The sequence below is a fragment of the Brachyistius frenatus genome, unplaced genomic scaffold (genome assembly GCF_029030835.1).
Source record: "Brachyistius frenatus isolate BFR_SWC_R1_liver_20210118 unplaced genomic scaffold, ASM2903083v1 Contig_70, whole genome shotgun sequence".
Taxonomy (NCBI): Eukaryota; Metazoa; Chordata; class Actinopteri; family Embiotocidae; genus Brachyistius; species Brachyistius frenatus.
The window spans coordinates 1099029-1125178 of NW_027210669.1; the positions used below are offsets into that span (position 1 = coordinate 1099029).

The following is a 26150-nucleotide window of genomic DNA, read 5'->3' on the forward strand; positions in this document are numbered from 1 at the left end:
TTTCTAAAATATAATAATTTTATAAATGTGAATAAATAATGCTGGTTTACGTGTGGTTTCTTTATCTTGTTCAATTTTATTTGATTATAAGTCTGATTTATGGACTACATATGTGGCTTGTTGTGTCGGAGCCTGCTTCTTACGATCAGCTGACCGCGTGAACGCGCTCCTTCCTGTGCCTGCGCGCCTCCGAGAGGTGGAGGGATCCAGCAAGGCGTGGTTGGCTGTCAGGAGACGCAGCTGGAAGGAGACTCAAGCAGAGGTGAGTGTCGGAGGTTCAGAGAAGAAGGAGGTCGTTCAGGAAATCCCTTCAGCTCACTCTTACCGGGACTTTGTGTTGTTGTACTTGGAGACGAAGCCCATTATCGGACAGCTTGGTACGGTCTGTCGGTGTGTTACCGGAGAGGGGGGGCGGTGCACCTTCAAACTTGAAACTGAAGTCGAGTCAGCAGTTTAACGTTATCTGGTCTGGTTTAACTGCATGTGACTCGGCTTATAAAGTCTGCTTTTGTTTTTGAAGGTGGTGCAGTTCGTTTACTTTCGCTGGTGGTACGGTTTGATTTGTTTTCACCCGTTGTAATCACCTATTTCCTCTGGTTCTTCTGTCCCTGGTATGATTTGAGGCTTGTTGTTTCTGTTCCAGTAATAGTGGTCCAACTGGCTTTGTGAGGAATGTAGTCACACTTCTTCATTCAATTCAGAGAAATCTGTTTCAGCACACAGACTGACTGAGCTGTCCATGGTCACTACATCCCGTTTAATCCGGTTTCTTGTCTCTGCTAACACTCACAGTTGGGTGTTGCATGAAAAGCAAATTTTATTTATTTTGGCTGAGGTGAATTGTGGCAGAATTACCTGACATGACACATAATTAAAGGAGTTTACTGAACATTTTTGCATCAGAAACAAAACTCACTGTTTTGTGTTTAACATAAGAACTAATAAAAGCTTTATCTCTTCTATTTGTAGTTCCCTAATTACTGAAAATGAAACTCAGCTGACTGAAATTAAGTTTACTTTGCCTGACTAAACAGTTGTGAAACTGTGTGTCTTAAGGGGAGTTTCTTTAACACAAAAAACCCAGATGATATAGCAGTGTCATCGGTGTTATTTCCTTTCGAGATGGATATCTAATTTCTCAAGAGAAGAAAAAAATGCTTTACGAACTGTCTTGTGTGGTGTTCGAAAGATGTGTGGATTCAGGTAGCTGTCACTGTCCAATTGCATCATGGGAAATGTAGAATCTAGTGGTTTTTTTGGTACTTGTGCTTTTGGTGACTAAAATTCAAGATATATTAAAGTTATTCAAAGTCCAAAAAGGCGCTTCTGCAGAAATAATAAGGGAAAATTTTAACAAATCGTATGTTGACATTTAAAAACCTCCCCCCCCCCCCCGCTCTTTCTTCTTCTCTTACTGATTGTGACCACTTTCTGTTTGCACAGCTGCTCACTTTTTATTTTGTAAACTTGAGCCTCTGTCACACTTCTTCATGTTCTCCTGCAGGTTGGAGTTCTCATCTCTGAACATGTCGGACCGTGGACTCATTCGACACATCCGTCGCCCTCCTCAAGTCCCCGCACCGATACTAGGTGACGTGTGGTGACGTGGGACTCCTGCGCTCTTGATTCGTGGTTTAATTCTGCAGGTTAAGTTAAAAAGAAAAGAAAAGGGACAATAAGTGTCTTATTTCTTCTCATTGCAGGATGTTCAAAGTTGTTTGCTTGCATCATACCGATTGCTCAGATTGCAGTTGGTGAGTCACAGATTTACTTTGATGTTTTCAGATGATTTATTCAGGTTCTTCATAGAATCAGTGGTTTCAGTTCATTTCTTCGCACTTGTGGATAAAACCTAAACTTTGTGAAAAGATGGAGCCGTTTAACATCGTTGTGTCCACCAGGGGCAGTGCACCTGGACGACTGTCCGCGGCAGCCCTACATCCCCATCTACCTGATCGTGGCGGGAGTGTTTAGCATGTTCCTGACGGTGCTCTCCTGCCTGCCGTGCACCCGCGAGCACGAAGACGGCACCACCAACCCGCTGAACCGAATCTGCACGGCCTGGAACTCGCTGACCTCCTTCTTCCTCTTCTGCTGGTTCATCACCGGTGAGTTTGACGGGCGGCGGGCTGTCGGACGACAGAAAGGACCCGCGACTGGAAACAGAATCAGGCCTGGTTTACTTGAGACCGAAGCCAAAGGTGGACGACTTGTTTCTGGTCGTCTAGCCACTGTTAAAACGGTGCAAACACATTTGTGGTCAACAGAGAAACCACCGCTCTGAATTTACACCAGTGAGGTTAGATATTAACTCTATATTGCGCAACAGCACCACAAAGTTCAGCCTTCAAAATGGTGCTGCAGGTGAATCAGTGCTTTCTCTCAGAGAGCGATGCAGACTGATGTGGTAGATTGTATTAGTTTGAGCTCGGTGATGAACACATTGACAACTCAGTGTATTAAACTGCAGGTAACCACAGCAACAAGAGTTGTACATCGGGCCATGTATTTTTAAAATCTCTCCGTTGAAGTTTATCGAAATTGAAAAACTTAAAGCTAATGCACGACAAGGTATCCTGATGAGAAGAAGTAACCGACTAGGAGGAGGGAACGCGACTCTCCCACCACCTCGTCCATTATATTCATGATAGCAGACATTAACTCTGACGTAGTACTCGCCCCATTTAGAGGCTGCAATTAGCCAAACGAATACCATTAAAGGTTCCCTGTGGAGGTTCAGACCACCGCGACTAAATGTAAACTTTAAGTTGTACCTGCCCGAGGATCAACACACTGTAGTAACCTGTACGAGCCACTAGATGTCCAGCTATGTCTTTTTGTAAATTAATAGCCCGTCTTTTAAAACCGTTTATTAAGGATAGTCTCGAGTTTACTTTGTTTTATATTTGTTTTTTTCCTTCCTTTTCTAGGTAACGTGTGGATTTACTCCATTTATGAGCCCAACTACAACAAGAACACAACAAACGTGGAGCCTTACTGCGACAAGACGCTCTACCTGTTCGCCTTCTGGATCACGACGTTGATCTACATCCTGCTGGGTTTGTTCCTGGCCGGCGGCTGCTGCGTCCTCTTCTGTTTCTGCCTGTGTGGCCGCGCCGACCCGGACGACGGCATCTAGAAAGCTTTTGGGATGAACAGCAGAAGGAGTTGCGCACACTGAACTCGAGCTATCATGTCGATTTTTAACACCAATAAATAACTTCTGAGCGTAACTGCGGCGCATTTTCTACCTCTGCAGAAGCTGCGCTGCATTGTGTGTGTAGGACTTTCCTCTAACTGCCTTTCCAAAAGAGATCTAATGTTTACATGTCAAGCCACGAATCGGGCTCAAAGTTTATAGCATGAAATAAAAAAGTTTATAGCATGAAATAAAAAAAATAAAAATAATATATATATATATATATATATATATATTGTAATTAAATGTAATGTATTCACTTATAATTGATGCTTTTTTTGTTTCTGCTTTGTAGCATTCAATCACAACAGTAAACTATCAGATAGTCAACGCTGTAAAATATGATTTACTATGAATCTTGAGACTGGAAATGAAACATGATGTATTTTGCAATCTATTGAAGAAAACGAAATTAAAAGAGAAAATAATGAGTGGAGAATATGGGATGCTACTGTTTGACCACAATGCATGCTTCACCTCATGTTAGGGACTGCAGTCACACTAAGATAGAAAGTAAGAAATGGAACTCCTGCTGTTTCATAGCACGACTGCTACCTTCTTTTTTTTCTGTTTGCCCGCCTGATCTGCTGATCTGTGTTTTTTGGTGTTTTTTGTGTCTTTTTGCAGAAGGACTTCCTCTCGTCGAGCGCTGCATTGAAAAATCGCTCAAGTAAACTCCAGCTGCTCTGAGTTCGAACCTTTTGGGATATATTTATTAAATAACGAATCACATCATCTGCATATACTGAGAGTTTGCCATTTCATTTTTTGAGATGCCCCAAATACCTAAACACAAGAGTTTTGGGCTCCATAAGACTTTCAAAAATGAATGTGATAACACAAGATTTTTAGGCGTGAGATATTCAAAATGAGCGCAAAAGATTCTTCCCTTGTTTATCTCGTGTTTTACCTTAGAAAATAATGGACAGGAGACACTAATGTTACCCCAACAACCGTGTTTAATATTCATCTCTTAACACAGAAATGTAAAATATATAATATAATTTACATACAAAATACAAAATGTAATACTCATATGTATGTTAAAAACGGAACTGCTTTTCACAACCATATTCTATTATGTAAAAAAAAAAATCTCGCTGGATATTGCTTATCATATTTTCACTGTTATATGAAGTTAAACTTATTTTTCAGGGTTGTCAATCTGATTGGTGTTTTAGGCTGTGATGTCAACACGATTTGCGAGAAAGAACAGCCAGTGCTTTGTTGTGAACAGGCTTGAAGAGAAGAGTAAAACTGGAAGGGCTGACATGGCCGTTACCCTGTTCGTCGACTTTTCCCATCAACACATAATTGAGGCCTGGACAAGAGAGAGATCAGGAAAAAGATGTCAGAATATGTCAAATACCGGGTCATTCTCATCCATAGGGTAATATAAAAGGCCAAATATGGTTTGCAAATGCATAATACAAATTTAATAATAGACTACAAACACCAAAAACTTGAATCGAACGTTTTGTTAAGGGTATTTATTTCCAATGATTAATTCCAAAAGGAACCAAACAAGTTCCCAATTTCATCCTATATTTTAAATCAATCCATTTGTAATCAGACACCTCGCCATATTGTTTAAATATGTACATTAATGCCTTCAATAATTAGGATATATTTGTTAGATAAAGAATCACATCATCTGCATATATTGAGTTTGCCATTGATTGTTTTTGAGATGCCCCAAATACCTTAATCTAATGTCTTTCTGATATTATCACCTAGAATTGGAATTGAAATGAGAGCTGACTGATACGAGTTTATAATCATCAATAGAATAAAAATAAGATGGATAATTCCCTGAATTTGATACGATGATTTCTCCTGAAAATTCCAGTTTGTACTCAGACAGTGAAGAGGTTTGAAATACTGTGTTGTACCTTTGGTTAGCCCAGGGCATCTCTTGCAGGTGGAGGTCAGAGTGACCGACATAATGGGTCCCGATTTGGTGATGTTGAGGCGTCCCGTCTTGTAGGCCTTGATCAGGGACACCTCGACTGTTGATGAGCCCCTTGGACCAGCGGTCAGAGAGGTAACCTTACCCGTGATCACTGAAAAAGAGACCGAAAAGTGAGAAGAAATAGCTGAAATAAAAATAGATGATTACGCACTTTACTTAAAAGAAATTCTGAAAGGATTGTTTTTAAATTTCACTAATCTATCGATATCCGTGTATCAAATTAAAATTCATTGGTTGGGAAAAATGACATCCAGTCACAAGAAAAGCACGTCACAAGTGACATTTTTGAGAGGTAAAGATGTGAACGTAGATCATTATAGGAGCTTCGTGAAGACGAGAGGGCAGCTCCCATTGGTGGCTCACCGAAGTCATGAGGGCAGTAGCTGGATTGGAGAGTTCCTGTCCTCTTACAGGGTTGTGTACACAGTGGGTTCAGCGGTAAAGCTGTAGGAAACACACGCAGCAACAAACACACAAGGAAATGATAACTTGCTTCCTGATACAGGTGTTTAGCAACGCGTACGTGAAGGCAGGAGGAGATTATACTTTTTAAAATCATTTAATTCCGCTCACGTTTCTTGCTCACGGCAGGCTTCTTTGTCACCGTCTTGCCTGGTCCTGGTTTAGGCGACGGCTTAGGCTTCATTTTAGGTTTGGCTGTTGGTTTAACTCCACTCTTAGGGGTCGGCTTCACTGGTTTGACAGCAGGTTTTGTGGTGGGCTTGGTGTTCACTGCAGGTTTACGTGTGGGTTTTGCCTTGACGGCTGGTTTGAGCGTTGGTTTAATGACCTTAGGTTTGGGTGTAGGTTTAATGACCTTAGGTCTGGGTGTAGGTTTAATGACCTTAGGTTTGGGTGTAGGTTTAGCTCCAGGTTTCGGTGTGGGCTTTTTTACAGCTGGCTTTGGTGTGGGTTTCGCTGGTTTGGGTTTAGGTGTGGGCTTGACTGCTGGCTTGGGTGTAGGTTTACGTAGTATGGGTTTCTTTACCAGTGGCGGCCTACCAAATGGCTTTTTGGCTGGTTTGGGGGTGGGTTTAGGCAGGAGGCCCGGTCTGGGTTTTGGCTTAGGGGTTGGTTTGGGGGGTTTGGTTGGCCTCACAGTTGTTTTTCGAGGCATGGAGGTGGTCTGAGGATTGTAGATGAAGTCGCCTCCGGCAGTAGGTGTCCGGGACCCACGGGGCACACTGGAGTAGTGGGCCATAAATCCATCAGAGGTCACACTAAGGTCGGACACAAACTGGACCAGGAGCTCGTTCCCGTTGGTCACTACAGTTCTACGCAAAGATTTGGAAAGTTAAAGACAGGTGAATAATTGCAGAGTCAAGGAACTTCTGCAAACTCTGCTGTGAGTCAAAGAAAAGCATCTTTCTTAACAGTAATCTCACCCTGGCCGTCTATCGCCGCAGAACTTCCCAATCCTCCTCGAGTCGTCGGTTTCTCCACCGTTAAATAACGCCACGTAGTCATAGCGACAGTATGTATCCGACTCCAAGTCCAGCTTCTCAAACTTCACCTCAATCACCTGGGGAAAGAGGTAGCAACACAAACTATGAAATTCATGACAGGAATTAAGGTGGTACATGTTCATTCCTGACTAATGTTCATGAACCGAGTACAGTACAGACATGGGGTGGTGGTGGTGGTGGAGTTCTGAAACACAGAGGGGCATTTACTCCCTCTCTTGCCCCTTGCTTCCTTCCCTCTTTCCTTAAGTTCAATCTCTTGGCACACATGAACACGCCTGCAGGCACTCAATGAAGTCTTTCATTTGAACTTCCTCACAAGGCCGCCGTCACACTCACACATACACAACATTAGGGACCTGAGGTAGAGCATTTCCTCATGATGGGCCCCTTCACTACTATTTTCATTCCACCTCCTCAAGAACCAACACGTGGTATTTAACACAGCCAGCTGCACAAAACTCAAATTGAAATTTGATTTTTTTTCTAACCTCTTGTGCAAGTAAATAAAAACTGTAATACGGAGGCTGCTGTGTATATTTTTCCACCTACTGCTTAATGTATTTTTGCATGGACTTGCCTCCCAACATGCAAACATCCCCTCCGCCCCTCTTACTTTGAAAGCTAATCGAAAACTAGAATTCAACAATATAGCAGCCAATCATTTAGAAAAATTTGAGAAGGCCCGAGAAACCTCAAGTAGAATATTTGCCCACAATCACAAACGTCTAAAGCCGCCTTTAATAGTTGAAAAGTAAAACTGTAAGCTGGATCTGGCGAGGCTAGCTCAGTAGCAATTTAATATGTCTGTCCCTCCAAATTCGTTGGAGCTGCAACGCCGTTAAGTTTATTCACTTGGAAAATGGAAGCAAGCGATTCCTAACTGAATGTTACTGTTCGTTATGTTATTTCAACAATTGCTGAATTACTTAATTATTGCTGTTTTAGGTTCAAGACTAATTTAAGGCTCAGTATAATCAGCTTACGTTGCTCGTCTCTACGGAGATGTGCCAGGAGCAGCTGATACCTGCTGGGTAATTAGAGTTGGGCCAGTTGGGCGTCTTGACCGAGCCCTGCGATTTGGTCAGCCGTCCTCCACAGAACTGGTTCTCTGTGGGAATTTCACAAAAGGGGGACATGGTCAGAAGAGGATACTGCCAAAAGAAAATCTACACAGTATGCTGTGCTCAGACTATGTAAAAAAAAAAAAAGACAGGGTTTTAGCTGGATAATCAACTTTTGGACAAATTTGAGTTGCCGTAATTTGTTTATCCCACGGAGGACCGTATCGCCCTTACTGAGCAAAAACAATACACCAAAATGTGAATTAGTTGCACCAGATAGTAAATAAAAATATGTAAAAACACTACATTCAACCACACAGGGTTATTTTCCACACCTTCCATATGTGGCTTCCCTGCATTGAAGGAAGCCAGAAAGCCTCTTCCTCCGGTGCTGTCGTCCGACACCATGTCCAACATCATGGTGTTGGACGTGGAGATGACGGCGCCGGGCCTGAACGTCCCGCAGAAACGGCCCAGCTTCTGCACCAAGCGCGTGTGACCATTGTAGACGTCCAGGTAGTCGTAGCGACAGGTGGGGTCGGCCTCCATGTCGAAGAGGCGGAAAGACAGCATGACCACGTGACCCTCGGGGACCTGGAGGGGACAACAGGTGAGGTGTTGAAGAACGAGCAACTTGAAAAAGAAGCTAGAGGAGTAAATGTGGTGTTGCGTTGCGATGCAAAGGAACCCGTGAGCCCTATTCTTGGCGTCTGGTTAAGTTGTAAAAACGCTGTTGCTAAGCAACGGCAACGTGGACGGTGACTAGAAGCCACAGAGGCGAACAGGTGGGAAATGTAATGCAGGAAATGTAAAGGCACAGAGAGAAAAGATCAGGCTGTTGGGAGCGTCAACATTTTCCTCAGACGGAGGCGATTATCTAAGTCATGAAGATGAACTCTACGTGACGAAAATTACAATTTACTAGTTTAACATACAACAAAGAAACGAACCTCATGGTCTCTGCCATTTCCGTAAATGTCAGGAAATACGTCACAACACGTAAAAATCTAAATTGAAAGTTTCCCTCGTGTTATCATTTTTAATAGCAAACATTTAAACTTTTTACTGTAGCACAGCTGGTGTTTTATGTGACTGTGGAATTCAGCAATCAGTAATTTTATTATTTAAACTTGAGATTTTTCTTTGGTGACACGTGAAAAATGTGTATAAAAAAGGCTTAAATTAACATTTCATCTATCTTTGTGTGTCTTCGTGTGCAAGTGTCTGTGTTTTACATTTTAGCCTAATATTTCTGTCTCTGTTGATTTCTCTGCCCAGTTACACAAATAACAGAGCTTATAGTAAGTAGTATATTGAGTAGTTTAATTTTATTTTCAGTATTATATCTGATTGTCACGCTGCAGGCCACCTGCCTAATTAACGAGTGAAAACAGGTGTGTGATTAGATCCTGGCCCCAGCTGTGGCCTGGACCTCCCGAACTGGGGATGGAAAGGCAAAACTTAATTAAAGTAATTAAAGTTGGTGAATTCACGTGCAGCCATCGATAAGTTGTAATCGTCAGCATTAACAGAAGAAGTGGAAATGAACATTTTGGTTGTTGTTCGTAGTCTGTTGTTTGAAAGCTGTGTAATAGTCTGGCCTGCCATGTGGTCACCTGATGAGATGGTACTTTCCAATTTGGGCTGTGAAGATAAAAAGGCTGGTTTTCAGCTACTCTGGTGGGGGCTTGTTGGGAGGCTGCATGGGTTGTTGCTGGGATTTTTTTTTCAGTTGGGGCTGTTTTTTTTAAAAAAAATTTTTTAATTTCTATTTCCCTGGGTTAGCTGTGCTTCTATATCAGAAGTTCTGCTGGTATAAATCTATTCTAAATCCCCTACATCCCCCTTTAAATCTTTTCAGTGCCACGTAAAGTTATTGCGCTGCAGTCACAATGTGTTGGAACAAGCTGACACCAAAATGCACATCTGATACCGTCAAAACAGTTGGGAATGAAATTATTCTTCCCATCTTAAAAGCTACTGCAGGTGAGGAAACTTCATGTGGAAAGGTTTTAAGGAAAATAGACCTCAACACCAATAACCCTTGGCCAGTCAATGCCTTGTATTTCTGGATGTTAAAAAAAAAGCCCTCAGAATTAAAAACAAAAGCCCACTCAGAAGCCTCTTATCACCGTGGACATGAGTGGGAGAAAGTTGACCTTCAAAGCAACATGGTGTAACTTGTGAGGGAGGAAAAAAAATGAGTCTTTTACAAAAGATTTTTTTTTTATACAAATGGAAAATAGTCAATAAATGAGATTGAAAAAAACATGCACACTTCCCATCTGAAATACCAGCACAGGTGTTTTTAATTTCGGCTGATGAGCAGATTGATTATTTGACTTTTGGATGGATCAATCTCAGGACTTTAACCCAGAGGACCGATGTCTAACATGACGTATGCAACGTACTTACTTTAAGCCAAATCATGACCTTTTCCTGAACCTAACTCAACTGATTCCTCACTAAAGGGCACCTTGGTAGTCTCTTGTGTGACAAAGAAAGACGGTACAAATATACACATACAGTACAAATAAAGGCTGGAACAAATTCAACGCTAAACAGGGAAGATCCGTCTAGCACTATTTTTTTTTCTCCCTGTGCCTACACAGTCTTAAAAAGGTCAAAGGCAACATAAGTAAATTGACCCGTGTAGGTTTCCTCGTACCACATGTGAGCCGGCCCTTATTCAAATGCATCGTGTGTCTTGTGTGTGAAATTTAAGTTTGTTTCTGATGCAAAATTGAAAAGAAAGGAGCTCCCAAAACATCCGAAGTGAGTGACGGGACTCACAGTGATGTACCAGGTGCATTTACTGTTGACTTTGTAGGGACTGGGGAAACCTTCGCTGGCCACGATGCTGGAGTCCGTGACCAGGTGTCCTCCGCAGGGGAAGACTGGCCTGAAAGAGAGACAGAGAGACAGGGAGAGGGTGGGTGGAGGAAACTGCAGTTCACTTGACGTGCTGCGTTCAGAAACTGCAGCCATACTGAACAGTATTGAGGCAAAACCCTGCACACGTTTACGTCCACGCTGAAACCCACAGCGGCACAGTCTGTCTCTGTTCTCCGAGGCCGGGGAGGTTCCCAGTCAACCCCCGTGGTGTGTTGCTTTTTTTTTTTCATAAAGCTGGGGTCAAACCGAGCCAGGGAGACTTTCAGTACACAGTATCTATGCTGTGAGAGCTCTCTGCGCTCTGGAAGTTGTCCGTAGAAAACACTTTACTGGAGCAGACAGGCACTTATCAAATGCGGCTCACACACATGGAGTTTGGTGACACACACCCACGCCTTCACACTCAGATAAACACACATCAAACAGAAGAGCCAGCTTCAACTTTTAATCTCACAGGGACCAGACTGGATAATTTGGACGTTGGCTGCTCTGACGTTACTTGATTTTATGACTAAACTCGACTCCTGAGGCAGTCAGTGGGGCAAAATGTAATCATCTGACATTATTATAGACTCATTAAAGCTGATTTTCTTTCCCGTCAGGTTCTTCAGGCATGTGTCGTGTCTGTTGCGGTACTGTATGGCCACATTTGGCCAAAATATCCCAGTGGTGGAGTCCCTCCCTTCTGACCCTCTGGAGCTGAAGAGCCCACAGGCATTTGTTTTTCTCATGTTCAATTTACAGTGTGTGTGTGTGTGTGTGTGTGTGTGTGTGTGTGTGTGTGTGCGCAGTTTCAGTAGGCATCTCTGAAAATGAACATCTGAGCTGTCGAAAATGTGCAAAGCAATCTGAAAATATATTTTTATAAGTTGCCGTACACTTTCCCACTTTAATCTCTGCATCGATCGCAGCATGCCGTCTTCTGGTGTCCGCCTGCCTGTCTGTGTGTTTACAGGATGCCAACCACAGCTTCCCAACACTGCCACCTCCTTTTTCTACCGCGCTTTCAGTAATCATAATACTGCAGCCACACATAGTCGTTAATCCAGACAGATGTGGGCTTGAAAATTGGCTTGCCACATGTGCACATGCAGGATGTTGGACAAGAAAATGGATTCACAGGGAGGGACACTGACAGCCTGTATATGCAGAATAACGCTCTTTTAAACACGTCTTACCTTAAGTTTGTGTTGTTGGTCTGAGCATCGATCCATCCAAAAGTCAAAATGACAAGAAGGCACACAGTCCACATCCTGCCCTCCATCCTGATGTCCTCCCAGATGAGGAAAAACGGGAGAGGAGAAGGAGGAGGAGGAGGGAGGAGAGATGCGAGCTTTGAAATGGGAGGGGGGAGAGGAAGAGGAGGGAAGAAGAAGAAGAAAGGAAAAGGTGGACTAAATGAAGGACTGAGGGTTGTTTGACAGGTTTGGACGGAAAACGACATTAATTACACAGACTTGAGGCCAAACGTAAAGTCTGTACAGCGAGTGTAGACAGAGCGCTGGTGTTCCAGCTCTGTCGTTGATTAACACGGAGAGTAAAGGAATATGTGGAAAACGTATCGCTGCAGGTGTGTGTGCTGACGGATACAGCGCCTGTGTGTTTACCTTCAGGCTACAGCCAGCGACTGTACAAGCCGAGCTTTCGTTAGCAGTAAGGCGACTGCCCCGCCCTCTGTTTGGTCCAAAAATTACATATCTCAAGAAATACTGGATTTACATGAGATTTACAATTCGTGGTGCCCAGAGAGCCGAGATGACGCTCCTTCAGTCTCCATTTTAATCTGACTGACTTTGGAGATTCCCTTAATCTTTTAATTTATCTTGTGAAATATCTGCGTGTGTTTTGGGGGCGGGGTCAGGATGTTTGGGGGTGTGGTGGGAACGCAAAGTCAAATTTTAGATGTGGCTCATTTGCATAGTGCCCTTGGCAGTGACCTTACTGTGTGAATAACTTGACAAAATTCCCCTCGCTTTCTGTCTGAGCATCTTGACTTTGGTAATCCTCTGACTTTCCCTCCGGCGCCACCATGAGGTGAACATTCGAGAGGTGTTTGCTGTAACGCGACTTGAACTGGCTGCTCTTGATGACCTTAAGACGGCGTTAACGACTCAAGATATTTATTGTCGTTGGAGTTATGATGTTGCACATGCTCTCTATGCATTCAACTATAAATGCAGATATTTTGAGCTGCTTTTAGATTTAAAAAAAAAAAAATCTTTTACAAAAACGTTTAAAATGCAATTTCACTGCTACTCGTCAGGATTGTCACGTTGGCATTTAGCTCAGCGCTGCTGTGCCCGAGTCCAACCTCACGCAGCTGCAGCTGAAGACTCTTTTTGTTTTTGATACTTACCAGACCCGAAACCAAGCGACCTGAGCTCACAAGCACAATTTCAGTTCGCTAAGAAGATTAAATTCCTTCACGCAGAATTCACAACGGTGAAAACTAGATGCTGAAATTATTCTGTTTTTAAATGCAGGAAAGAATGAAAACTACAGTAACCAAAATAGAGATCTGACTCTTAAATGTAATTTTGGAATACTGGAAATATGCTGACTTGTACAGCAAAACATTCTTTGGGCACACAAAGACTCACCATTATTGTAAAAATATGATCAACATGACTTTAAATTAGATTTTTGTTTTTAGGTTAATTAGCACCATCTGTCTCTCGATATGACCCCACATGCGCTGCAATTATGATCATAATCTGCTTTGTTTGTCTAAACGAGGACATGCCTTTTGTCTTTTTTAAGCTGCGGTGACCACTTTGGGTAGAAACCACAGTTGAATAGAAGGAGACTGCGGTCGGGTTGGAGAGCTCTGATCCGCTGCCTGCTTCCAGTTCATTCTGGACTCTTCTGGGTATCCAGGCCAACTGCTGCAAAACAGCCACCAACAAAAATAGACTGCAAAGAGATGTAATCAGAAAACGAACTGTGCAGGGAAAAAAAAAAAAAAAAATCTGACTTCACAAATTCAAGGATTTTCAAGTCATTTTATTGTCTTTTTTTATACAAAGAATGTCACAAAAATATTAAGAAATTGTCGCAGACACCACATGAAGCAGAGGATATCACATGACCAGAACAGTGCCACAGTGAGGAAGATACAAGAGAGACCGAAAGAGGAAAAGACAGTAAACACTCTCTGGACCTTTTTTTTTTTTTTTTTAAAGAGTGACGTCCTACCTCCTTTCACAATTTCCACTTACAAGCAATGCACTGGTGGCACAAAAGCTCTCTCTGCGCTGAAGGCCTTCCAGCGCCGTTCGGGAAATACCGTGTGATTGTGAGAGAATCAAGAGCATCGTCACTGCTCAGTAATGCCCAGGCCAAAGAGAAGAGCTTTTAAAAGTCCCGGTCGGTCTCCTGCTGATTGCCCTGCGATCAATTCGCTGTACATCAAGTAAAGCAGCTGCTTCACAAACTCTGACTCCGTTCTGGAGACTCTTGATCTGATTGTTGTTGTTTTTTTTTTCCTTTTCTGTCACAAATTCATAACATAAAATGTCCAATCTGGATTTCTGCACATTTTATAGTACACACACTCCTTTAAACACGTTCTCTTTCTGCAGTGGATCAAAGTATAAAAATATACACAATGTGTACAAAATAAGCTGACTCTCGCTGTACAGTTTCCTCTGTTGGGAGAAAGTAGCTTTTTTTTTTTTTTTTTTATATATATATATTTGTGGGCAAAATTTATACCAAAAAAAAGACTGCAAAAACAAAACAAAAAACAAAGTCATTGAGAGGTCCCAGAAACATTCAATAAAAAGAAAAGAAACTCCCTTCTTTCATCATGAGCTGAACCCTGAACGGGAGAGATGACGGGGAGGACACTGTGGTGACGAACATCCATCTTTATGTAAAGGTGGCTTTTTTTTTTTTTTTCCTTCCTTTTCTATTATTAACACATTCACCTTAGTCCGCTCTGATTATTTTACAACTTAAATAAATATACCAGGAACTATGAGAACAGTTGAAGGAGGAAAGGAAAAGTACTAATCCACTTCCTAAAACTGTGTGCGCGTGTCCGGTTGCTTTCCGAGGCATTTGGTATGCCGTCGTACAACGTGCCCGGTGTGCTGTGATCAGACTCCGTGAAGAGTTATCGTGGTCGAGGTGTCCCGCCTGACCCGTCCAACAGTAAAATGGCAGTTATCTGGCTCCGGTATGCACCTCAGTGTCCCAGTGGAGCCCGTTTGTCTTTACACCGAGGTGTGATCTGAGCACGGTGAGGTCCTGGAAGGTGCATATTTTCTGCGCAGAAACGTCAGCGTTCGTCGTCTTTGGCCACGCCCTCAGTGCGTCACGTCGCTTTCAGGCAGTTAAGCGTTTGCTTTTCCTTGCGCGGCCTGTGACGTCGCCCTCCGCTCCACTGCTGCCATGTCTTGTGCCTTGGTTGCCTTCTCTTCCTCGTCCTCCTCGTCTTCCTCTTCCTCCGGGTGAGCTTCGTCCATGGCGGTCTCGTCCAGATTTGTCCGGGCTTTGCCGGCGGCCCCCCCCTGAGCCTTCAGCACGCCGCACAGCTCCATCTCGTGGATCTCCACGTCGAACGGAGCGGCGGGGAGCACGGAGGGCGGAGACTTGCAGCCAGCGCATCCCTGAAACCACAGAAACATTTCATTCATGAGTGCGGTTGCATTTACGCTGACTTGGGGTCCAATGATTCAGACCACGAACCGCGGCGTAGCGCAGGTTTGCCCTGCAGTACTTACAGAGATGTTGACGGCTCGTGGCAGGCGTCCCGTGCGGATCCAGGGATGAACCTGACTCAGCTCCCGCTTCTGGTCCTCTGTGAAGCGCGGCTGGTGCTTCTGCATGCTCCTCAAGGCCTCGCGATCCTCTCGCAGCACCGTCTCCATGTCCCTGCAATTCAGAAACGGGGAACGTAGGTCAGATTTCAGCTGCTGGCTCACATGCTCTCGAGATATAATGTCTTTTTATGCAGCATGTAGAAAGTAACTGGCGGATCAAACTGGCCCACATTCTTCCCGGTGTCGTACCTGACGGGCAGCTGATAGGTCATCATGACTTTGTCGTCTGTGTTGGCCATCAGCAGCCAGATCGGGTCCTGCAGGACACACTTGATGAACTGCTCCTCGCCACTGGTGCTGCTGCTGCCCCCTGCTGGCTGTTTGCGGGAGTGGTCGTTCTCCGACGAGTCGATGCTGCCGAAGTACTTGCTGGTGTGGCTGCCCTGGCTGCTGCCTGAATGGACGAGGAAGTTGACATTTAGAATTGTGGGTAGGCACGTCACGTGATAGATTAGCGAGTCAGTTTCAGAGTTTTCAGTCTGTGTTCAAATTTTAAACAGACTTGAATACAAGAGTTGTATAGATGTGTCCCAGACAACTTTTACAACTTTGTGATGTGACTGAATCTTTTCACGGTTAAAATCAATCTACTTACTGGTGCCGCTGGTGCCAGAGGAGCTGCAGCCGTTGGAGCCGGAGCCGGAGCCGGAGCCCGAGGATCTCGTACCCGAGGACCCTGAACCGGAGGCAGCTGAGCCGGTGCCTGAGCGGGAGTCTTCCTGCAGCAACAGGTCCAGCAGGTCGCTGGAGGTCGACATGGCGTCCTGGTTGGACTCATTAGCTTCAACCTGAAGGGAAAAAAAATACAAAACAGGAGACTGTAAATTTTCAAAATATTCCATCAAATAAAGACTTAAACTTTTCAAAATATGGCGTCCTGTTCTTACGTTCTCATTCTCCTTGGAAGTATCATCAGAGCTCTGATTGGCTGCACTCTGTCCCCCCGCTGCGCCGCCTTGCACAGAAGGCGTGGCTTGCTGTGATGCGGCAAGTGCCGTGGCGACCTCTAACCGGTTGCTCGGCGACTCCTCCAGCTGCAGCAGGTTGAGAGGGGAGGAGCATCGGGACTGGAAGAGGGGGGACTGGGCACCTTCTCGATCAATGGGCGTCTGGCTGTAGGACTGCGGGGTGCTGCTACGAGACGGGGCGCAGGTGCCCGGGATGGGTCCCGGGTGGGAGACCACATTGGGGACTGTGGCTACTGGGGCACCGGGGTAAGTGAAGTTGGGATTGTAGAAGTGTCCTGGGGTGGCAGCGGGCTGAGCGATGGGCGCTCCCATCTGAGGGAACATGTAGTTGGGCAGAACTAGGGCCATCATGGGAGGAACTATCTGGGATGGCGGGAAACGTGTCGGATCTGGGACGGGCAACGGCTGTGGCAGCAACGTTTGCGGGAGCAGCGGCTGCTGGAGCAACGGTTGTGGGAGCAGCGGCTGCTGGAGCAGTGGTTGTGGGAGTAATGGTTGTGGGAGTAATGGCTGTGGGAGTGGCGGGTAGACGGGGTAGATCGGAAGCACGCCGGGGGCGAAGGGGGCGCTAGCCTGGGAGCATACAGAAGGCCAGGAAGAGGAGGTAGTCGGGGCTCCCAGGGGCATGTGGAAGGGCACGTGAACTGCTGTGGTTCTGGGGTCTCCATGGTTCCCATTCAGGCCCAGAGAGCTGTGCTGGTCAGATGGCTCCTGGTGCTTGAATCTCTTGCCGCCACGGCCTTGTCGGTGACTGGTGCTGCCCCCTGCTGACGGGTAGTCGCGAGAGCAATGCACTCCTGGGAAACAGAAAGAAACACTTAACATCAGCAATCTGGCTTCTTTTATATCCAGAGATTCACCAACTTCCTGCACTTCAGGAGGAAGGCATCTGACACTCCTCTTACTTATTTTCGTCGATCCAAATGTGCAGTAAAGCGATCGAAAATCAATAAACTGCCTCTGGGTAGTCCGCACAACTTACCACTCTTATTTCATTTTAATTTTTTTAATTCCTACTATTAAACTCCTACTATTGAACTTATTTTGCTGCAAGTACAGGATGTACTGTTTTCTTTCTTCAGAAGTCTCACTGACTAACCGGTTTTATTTGGTTCATATTTTTATGATGCCTTGCAGCAAAATGAAATTTCTCTTGTGAGCAAAGAATAAGCTTTTACTTATTATGTAACTTTGCTGTTGACTTCACTCTGGAACGAGTTATTTTCTACTTTAGATGCTTTTTAAGCTGCAGACCAAGTGGGGCCGCAACTAATAGTTATTTTGTTTGATTTATTATCATTTCAATTGAACTAATCTCTTGATCTACAACATGACTAAAAGCAAATGTAGTGAAACTACTGTCAAATGTCCAGAGATACTCTATTTCAAATGGTTAAAAATGATTGATTATCATTTGATTATCAAAGCTGCTGACTACTAATTTTCTGTGGATCAGCTAAGCTGTAAATGTATTATATTTCAAAGCCCTCAAGATACATAAATAACATGTTTTTGAAGTACTTAAAGTTTTTAAGTAAAGCTTGGTGGAATTTACAGTGTGTGTGTGTGTGTGTGCGCAGCCTGCCCTTACCTCGTGACAGAGGGTTGGCGGCCGCGGTGGGGCAGCGCACGGTCGACGACGCCGGCTGATCGAAAACACGCAGCTTGCTGAGGTCCTTGAAGCGGTCGAGGAACGCCTGCTCCTCCTGCTGGGTGTGGGCGGACAGCACCTCCTTGGTCAGACCGAGCCGGCCACCTCCTCCTCCCGCCGCGCTGACGCATCCTCCTACACTTCCACTTCTCCAGGAGTCCCGCTCCAGCTGACTGGCTTGAGGGGGAGGGGGCGGAAGAGGGGAACGAGGTGGAGCGATGATAGCTGTATTTGTGGGAGGAGCCAGCATGGGAGTTGCAGGAGCTTCCTCCATGACGATGTCTGTGAGAAAGAGGTAGAAGAGTGTTAAAGTAACACAACAGCACACACTGTATATAAAAGTGTTCGTAGCTTCCAGGTCTGGAAAATGAGGCCAATGCTGAAGTGACTTATGCTGCAATACCACCAATGGCCACTAGGGGCTACCTGGCTCTAATAAACTCCCATTTATCTTTTCTCATGAAATACCGAGTCAATCAAAAAAAAAAAATCTACGAGTCAATAAGGTGTCGTTCGCTTATTTTCACTCTTATTATTTTTGTGGTGGTTTATTTAAAAATAGTCCTTGAATTATTGAGATATTAGGCCTCAAAAAGCAGAATTCATATTTTGACATTTCCAAAAAACAACCTGCAGAGAGTGTTGACGATGCTCACCTGACTCGGGAGGTTTCTTGTCTCCCACGTGGACTATGGTGCTGCTGAAGCTGCACTGAGACGTAACCGAGAGGACGCTCTCCGCCTTGGTGGCCAGTGTCAGAGGAGGCAGAGAAGACGGTTCCCCGACGAGGTTAACTGCAGCACCTGTGGAGAAAACACCGTTAAAATCCGGCTGCTCGGACACATGAACAATCATGTTTGTTCCAATCTAGAAAAACTCTGCAGGCTCATGAGACAAGTCAAAGATGCTAGAAGAAAGTCAGCTGGTACCTTTGTTGTTGCCGCTGGACTCCTGCTGTTTGTCATCATCAGAGGTTGAGGAGGAATTGTAGGAGCCACGCTTCCTTTTGACTGTATTAGGAATGTTGCAGCTTTCCAGGTACCTGTGGAGTAAAATGATCAGATGAGTGCACTGATGAAAAGAACACGAGGAGACGTGAATGGCTTGAGACCAGCGCACCAACCTTATGATGCTGTCCAGGCAGTTGATCTGCTGGTAGGAGTAGCCGGTAGGGGGCTCCTTCTGTACGAGAGGCGCAGGGAGCAGAGCTTTGCGAGGTTTCGTTATGTCCGCTATCAGACCTCTGATTGGGTCACTGTTGATGGGTCTGATGCTTGTTGTGCCTGGATGAAGAATAGAGAGGAAGTGAAATGTAAGCCAAACGAGTTCTCATCTTCCTCCTTTGGACTTTTCGACCTCATAGTTGAAAGCCCAACATTTCTGTTTGTGTTTACAAGTCCTATTTCATAGTTTATTCCTCTGTGACAGGCAGTCTTTTGCATGTTCCATCTTTAACTTATGATATATAAAGATAAAAAAAGATGACTCCTATTTATCATACCTGTGCTGGTGTTTTTCCGTGGCGGCAGACGGTTGCGAGACTCGATGAAAACTTGCTGCCCGTTTGTCTTGACCATGTGGACGTCTTTGCAGATCTGCTGGAATGTCATCTGGAAGAAAAAAAAAATCACAACACCACATTTAAACACCAAGAATGACACTGCTCTGCTAAAATGTCCCATTTGGACAAAAATAATAGTGATATCTTGTCTTTTTGCATTTAGTTTCGAAAGCACTTCCTGCTCAGACTCACAGGTTTGTGCAGAACGACGACGGCGGCGGCTTCGTCCATGGCGGCGCCGTTGCTGTCGCTGGACGAGGCACTGAGGTGCTGGTGGTGGGACCGGCGGGACCCCCGCGAGCCGCTGGAGCCCAGCGAGCTGTAGCCCTGCGAGCTGCCGCTGTGCACGGGCTGCACCAGGAGCCGGTGGATCCGCTCGCTCTGCTGGACGATGTCGGGTGTGGTGACCCGGCTCTCGAAGCCCTGCGGCGTGGTGAACACGTCTTCATTCAGAGGACTCCTGGATAGAACCATAAGACACGTTTAGCACACGTGAAATCTGAAGCCGTGCTGAGGCGTGGAGAGCTTAGGGATCAACTTTTGAGAAAGGCTTCAATTATAATAATCAAAGGATGTTATATAATAGAAAGAGACTCCTCGTCTGCCATTATATGCGCAGTGTGGCTGCCGTTCTTGCAGATTCAAGAGAAACATGAGGTTTATTTTTTTTGGGGGAGTTAGAAAATGAAGAAACTTACGTTCTGACTTTGTGACGCCCGACGATGAACGCCACCTTTCTGCTCCACGGGTTGACGAAGGAGGACCAGCTGGTGTCGATGGTCAGATATTCCCCGTTGCGGGCGCACATGCGCAAGGGCGTGTATTCGATCGGCTGCCCTGCAAACTGAAAGACTGGGGAGAGACAACAGAGCAGAGATTGTAGGAGCATGTCGAGGTGGAATAAAGATTTCTGATGACGTGTAGCGCTGAATTCAGCCACAAATGTAAAATCATCACACGTATGTTATAAACTTCAAGTAGACATGAGTGAACAACAGTTGCAGAACGTTCAACAGCTGACGTCGACTCACTCTTCTTATGTATCGCCACCATCATGGGCCGGTCCTCCGGGTGGATGTAGAGCAGGATGGGGGTTCCCACCAGGTCCTGAGGCAGGTAGCCCAACAGAGGCACCGCCCTGCAAACACACCACATTTCCTCCCCGTTAGACGGGAACAATGCCGGTTTCATGTTTAACTTGCACATAACTCAAAGTAAACGTAAACTTTTGAAAAGTATAACAATTATTTTTCCTCGACTTGCAAATCCACAAAATGGATCAATTCCACAAATTACATCGCTTTTTTTTTTTTTTTTTTTTTAAATTTTTTTTTTACTGAAACCGCAGAATAAATTGTGGCTGTAATCCTACTGTATCTGCTCTTATAATATAAGTCCATATCATGATCACTGACCTCTCATCGACTTCCTGGAAGAGGCAGCTGGGAGTGTGACTGGTGGTGAAGACCCTCTTGTCTGGAGGGATGCGAGGAGCTGCCGGGCACAAAGGACACAGATACAACTCATGAAAAGCAGCTTGTGAGGGTGCGGCTGACTGAGGCTCATTAGCAATTCTGAAAGGCATCCGGCCATCATTTATATTATTCATATTCAGAGGAACATGGTGCTGCAGATCGAATCAGTGAGATGCAATCTGTTTCTGAATCTGAATGTTCTCCGAGTTTATGCGGAGTGTGCACCTGTTAGAGCTAAAACTATTCTCCCATCCTCACTTTCCTTTGAAAACTCCCAAGAAGGCTTTTTTTTATTGGTTCTCCACTGGAGAATTGCCTCCACATGTCAGTGCCAACGCACCACCCACCCATGTTCTCTCGCAAAACAAACGCACACTTCGAAACAATGCTCGTAACCTGTGAAAGGAAAGACTACGAGCTAAGTGGTTGAGAGTTCTCAGCTCTCCCTCGAGTTATTTTTACACATCTGTTATCAGCTTTGTTGGAGGGCTCTCAGGGAGAACTCTGTTCTTATCTTAATACTCAAATAGAATGAACGAGGCCAAAAACATCCAAAACTGAAACTCAAGGATGAAGCCAGCGACACTGATGCTCAAATGAGGTCTTTTTTTGTCCACACTGTGTACTGCTGAGTAACGACACCTCAATAGCGACTGCTTAAGGCCTCTCTCTCAAATAGTGTTGGTGATCCTGACATTTATCAAGTGTAACGTTACAAAAACTCTGAGCTAACTGACGTAGAATTAATGACGCCTCTTATTTAAACTCCCTAATCAGTTATTTACTTTTATTTTGGTTTGTTAGTAGTGTGATGTTGCCTGAACTCTTCCAGCATTAAAAAATGTAATGTAGAGTATTGGATTTTTTTTTTTTTATTACTGGGGACTAGTATCGTATCAAATACCTTCGTATCCGGAGTGGACCCTCTCGGCGATGAGCAGGCAGCAGGGCTGTGGCTCAGCAGCGTCGGAGTCCCTGATGGTCAGTTGGTAGGGCGTGAGGCGAAATGGGTAGTAACGCATCTCGCGGCCCTGCGTCCGATCAGCGCTGATCCGACAGAACATGGGCTTCTCCTGAGTGCAGTCGACTGAAGGAGAAGCTGGGAGGGGAGACGGAGTCAGTTAGACAATGCTCGAGACCAAAGCTAGACCCCTGAACTTCCTCCCCTTGCTCTCGGTCGGCATCGGCTCACCAGTTCCGATGCAGGAGGCCCAGGGCGGCAGGCGGCAGGGCGCCGTGCTGCTGTAGAAGGTGCTGACGTCCTGCGGCGCCAAAAGCTCGGAAAAGAGCGTCCCCTGGAGAAACTCGGGCTTGCAGCGCAGCACGGACGAGCCCTGGGGGGAAACGTACACCACCTTCCCCGACAGGAAGGACACGGCCATGGTGAATGTGTCCTGGAGAAAACAGAAGAGGAAGTTGACGTCAGTGAGAAAGTAGTGGCTTCGTAGTCTCTGTTTCTCTTTGTGTGAAGAGGGATGTTTTAGAATAAAAGCGAAGCAAAAGCTCCATGTCAAAATAAGAGTTTTAAAAACAAATCATTATCTGTGCATTTATCCTTTGCATTAAATAAATAATATTTAAAGAACTGGCACTTCAGGCGCATTGAGTCCTTAAATCACCCATATAATAAGTGTGTGAACTTACAGTGTTTTTGAGGGTGTATTCGGAGGTGATGTTGTCGAGCTCCTCGATTGTGAAGGTAGACAAGTCCAGACTGCAGCCGTGACACTCCTCCACACTCCACTGGTGGTAGTACTCCTTGTTAGCTGTAGGGTTTGGATATGGGAAAAGGTGTCATTACATATCAACGTGTGAATTATTCAAACAGAAGTAACAAACATGAAACCTGAAACTCAAAAATAAAAGATAAATAAAACGGCGTCTTACCTCGGACTTGTCTGACACACTGCAGAGCGTACTTGAGTGCGTTCAGAGTGCTGGAGTGGCCCTTGGCTTTGCGCTCAGCTGGGAGGCGGAGCTTCAGCTCCTTGATGGCCTTCATCAGCTCCTTCTGCGTCTGGACCCTCGCCGACTGGTCGCTGCTGCATCCCGAGGTGGAGGGAGGGTCGTGCTCCGAGCTGGCCGACAGCAGGCTGTAGGCCAGCGAGCTGCTGGGAGGTGACAGACTCTGAGAGTTGGAGCTGGAGAAGAGGGACAAGTTAGAAATGCTACGATGGATGACCACTTCATGTGCACCAGAATTCAGCCGACGGTATTGCGGACTTTCTGTCTTTTCTTACCTCTTGTGGCTGTCTGTGGTTTCCAGCATCATGCCCGAGTCCTTTCCGTTTGACGAGCTGTGACTGTGAGAGCTGCGTGCGGACTGGTGTCCACGGGACCGGTTCACCCTCTCCATGCCGCCCTCGCTCTCCCGCTCCCCGGAGTCGTTACCGCTGGACAGTCCGTCCATGTCGTCGGAGTTGGGCCCCCTTCCATCTGCAGACTGCTGCCGCGTTATAACATTGGCACCGGGCAGACCGCTGCCGGTCTCCTGCCCGTTCAAGCCCTGTGACTCTGCGTCCTGGTCTTTCTCGTCGGCCCCTGACACTCGCCCCCGAGTGCTGCTGCTGGGCATTGATGAGTTGTCATAACTCATACTAATGTGGGATGAGGCTGATACCGCTGAATTCAGGGGTCAGCCAAGGCAAAAAAAAAATGGGGCGACTTTAATTTAAGTGGGACTACTGTGTACAAACAAGTGAATCATTGTTGTTGGGTGTTTGTTGAAAAAAAACTAAGGAGAGAAATTCATTGTTTCTCTTCCAAAACAAAAGCGTTTTTTTTTTTTTTTAAATGTTCGGTGCTGTAAACCCCTCTGAGGATTTTTGTTAAGTGCCAACTATGAAAATCTTACGAATCTCCAAAAAGCAGAAGGCTGCCGTTCCAAAACGACAGAACCTTATCTTTAATAATCTTGAGAAAAAGTGTCACTCAAAGTGCTGCACAACGAGAGATGAATTTCTGGTTATGAAACAGTCTTGGCGTAAGTGCTCCGACAGATGGGATGAGAGATCGAGACGCAGAGTGAGAAAAACAGCTCTTGGTGAGAGCAAAATAAAATTCCTTTCACTCTGTATCTAGTCTTCCCGCCTCTTCAGAGATGTGAGAGATGTGGCTCGAGGTGCTAAGGGCCACCTGAAGAGAAACAGAGAAGGAGAAACAAAAATATTAGGATTACAAAGCACTTGGTTTTTTTTTTTTGGTTTTTTTAAAGGGTCTCTCAACAGTATTTCTCAAGGACTGCATCTTTGAAAAGACAAAGTTTATCATGTCGGCCGTCGGGAAGATTCAAACGTGGCCAAGAAATATTGGTCAGGGTGTTTGTGTGCTTGCTCGGGGATCAGCTGTTCCCCTTTCACCCAGATTATCTAGAATGAAAACAAACGCCTCATCTCGGGTGCAGAAATTACAATAATCTCCTTCTCCTATTTGTGTGCTGCAAGTGCGCATGCATGCTTCTGGATATAGCACAGGTGAACATGCGCTGCTGCCAAAATGACTTCGCTACGTCCCCGTTTACGCAGAGGACTGAGCTCTGATCAATTAAGGTTCGCATGTTAATAGTATCCCCAAGTGCACATACATGCTCACAACCTACGCAAGAGGTGCTATTAATTCCTTGAGCGAGTGAGACACCCCTTAATCCTTTTAAAACCAGCGGACGCAACCGGTAGATGACGTAGGCCGCCTACTTAGTCTTCAATCCTCTCAAATTTTGTTCACCCGGCTGGCCCACAACCCGTTGACCTGCCTCCGACAGGTTGTGCAGTGATGCACCGGTGCAGAATTGGTTCGGGGCGGGTTTAAAGATCTCCCTGCACTGGGAGCTAAGACGCATCGTCAGCGTCCTGTCCTGACACACAACAACGAATATGGCTGAGCCGCCAGCTGCTCATTTAGATCTGACAAGAGGATAACGGGAGTGGACGGGTATTATGAATCGAACTCATCACTCATGACTTGAAAACAGGTTGTCAATCAACTGCAGGTATTTCAGTTTGAGAAATATCACGGAGATACAGCGTCCGCGTTGTGACCCGTGAAACGCGAACCGGCATTATGTTTGGGCAGATGGGTGATGCACACTTGCACATGACAAAATGGGTGTGCTATTGCCGCACCGGGTGGGGGCAATTATGGTCTGGAAATATGCAAGCAGGGCGTGAGTGGGCGTCGAGGCAGGCTGGCACCCGTGCATACTTTCACGAGCGATGGCGAAGATGGTCTGTGCTCGGGCTGCCAGAACCGCCACAGACACGAGGAGAACATGCTGCGGCCTTCTGGCCTGAGCCGGCCATTACAGATCTGATGTCAACCTCTGGAGCCCATTTGCACCGCAAATAACTGTCCCATCCGTTACGAATTTAGAAAAAAGGGCAAAGTGAATCATGTTCCTCAAGACCTGCGTGCTGGGGTCTCGAACATTTACTGCTAAACTGATCAAATGTTCAGAGGAAACTTTTCCGGAAAATACAAAATGCAGTCAGTTTTATGCCTATTGTATTATAAGCCAGCCCACAAACACACACCCTGTCTACAGATAATAAATACACACAATGGTTTTTTTTTTCTGTTCAATATCAGAGCCGCTCTAACTCGACTCATAACAATTACTATTCAATCCATATAACATGCACTACAATGAACGAGCTATACACACTATACACTGATAAGGCACTGCTTGCACCACACGAATCACCTGAAGGAAAGTCAGTGTAACAGGCACACTTCACCACTGCAATGTGCAGATGGAGTCTGCAGGAAGGTGTGGCGCGGCTCCGTGCAGGAACATCTCCGCAAATCGCTCCGTCACGACACGTTTATAATATTCAAGCACATTGGAAAAAAAACCAAAAAAAAACCCCAGTAGCTGCATTTGATTCCTCAGCAGGTCTGCGCCTCCGCGGCATGAGAGCACACTGCTGGACCTGGTCGTCCAATAGGAAACCGTCTCTGCACGGCAGCCCTGCCCAGCTTTGCTTTTCCTGTGTACAATACCGCACGTGTCCTCGGCCGTGCTTTCCGCAAGCCTTCTCGGCCACCGATTGGCCGGCTCCCTGGACCAATGAGAGCGCC

At 45.6% G+C, this 26150-nt stretch overlaps 3 protein-coding genes across 4 annotated transcripts; 1 reads left to right on the top strand and 2 right to left on the bottom strand.

Moving 5' to 3' along the window:
* Window positions 1–187: 187 nt before the first annotated feature.
* LOC138626105 (transmembrane protein 272) lies at window positions 188–3638 on the top strand. Of its 2 annotated transcripts, none has more exons than XM_069707537.1 (5): window positions 188–262; window positions 1505–1590; window positions 1704–1754; window positions 1902–2108; window positions 2931–3638. In XM_069707537.1, the coding sequence occupies exons 2-5, from the start codon at window positions 1527–1529 to the stop codon at window positions 3137–3139; spliced, it is 531 nt and encodes a 176-aa protein (XP_069563638.1). In that variant the 5' UTR covers window positions 188–262; window positions 1505–1526; the 3' UTR covers window positions 3140–3638. The 2 variants fall into 2 exon arrangements, with proteins under 2 accessions (XP_069563638.1, XP_069563640.1); XM_069707539.1 differs by lacking the exon at window positions 188–262 and adding an exon at window positions 277–377.
* Window positions 3639–4128: 490 nt separating this feature from the next.
* On the bottom strand, window positions 4129–10814 carry pcolceb (procollagen C-endopeptidase enhancer b). The gene is made up of 8 exons (XM_069707540.1): window positions 10492–10814; window positions 8034–8292; window positions 7621–7745; window positions 6557–6693; window positions 5745–6445; window positions 5535–5615; window positions 5092–5262; window positions 4129–4520 (listed from the first exon to the last, which is right to left on the bottom strand). Exons 1-8 carry the CDS (start codon window positions 10684–10686, stop codon window positions 4390–4392), a joined length of 1800 nt encoding a protein of 599 aa, XP_069563641.1. The 5' UTR covers window positions 10687–10814; the 3' UTR covers window positions 4129–4389.
* A 2767-nt stretch (window positions 10815–13581) lies between these two features.
* per1b (period circadian clock 1b) lies at window positions 13582–25928 on the bottom strand. Its single transcript, XM_069707669.1, has 20 exons — window positions 25774–25928; window positions 23315–24209; window positions 22962–23215; window positions 22719–22840; window positions 22267–22468; window positions 21979–22173; window positions 21015–21093; window positions 20631–20737; window positions 20298–20451; window positions 19792–20059; window positions 19540–19648; window positions 19162–19321; window positions 18968–19080; window positions 18695–18841; window positions 17979–18320; window positions 16307–17184; window positions 16015–16207; window positions 15609–15813; window positions 15321–15471; window positions 13582–15206 (listed from the first exon to the last, which is right to left on the bottom strand). The coding sequence occupies exons 2-20, from the start codon at window positions 23668–23670 to the stop codon at window positions 14931–14933; spliced, it is 4311 nt and encodes a 1436-aa protein (XP_069563770.1). The 5' UTR covers window positions 23671–24209; window positions 25774–25928; the 3' UTR covers window positions 13582–14930.
* Window positions 25929–26150: the final 222 nt, after the last annotated feature.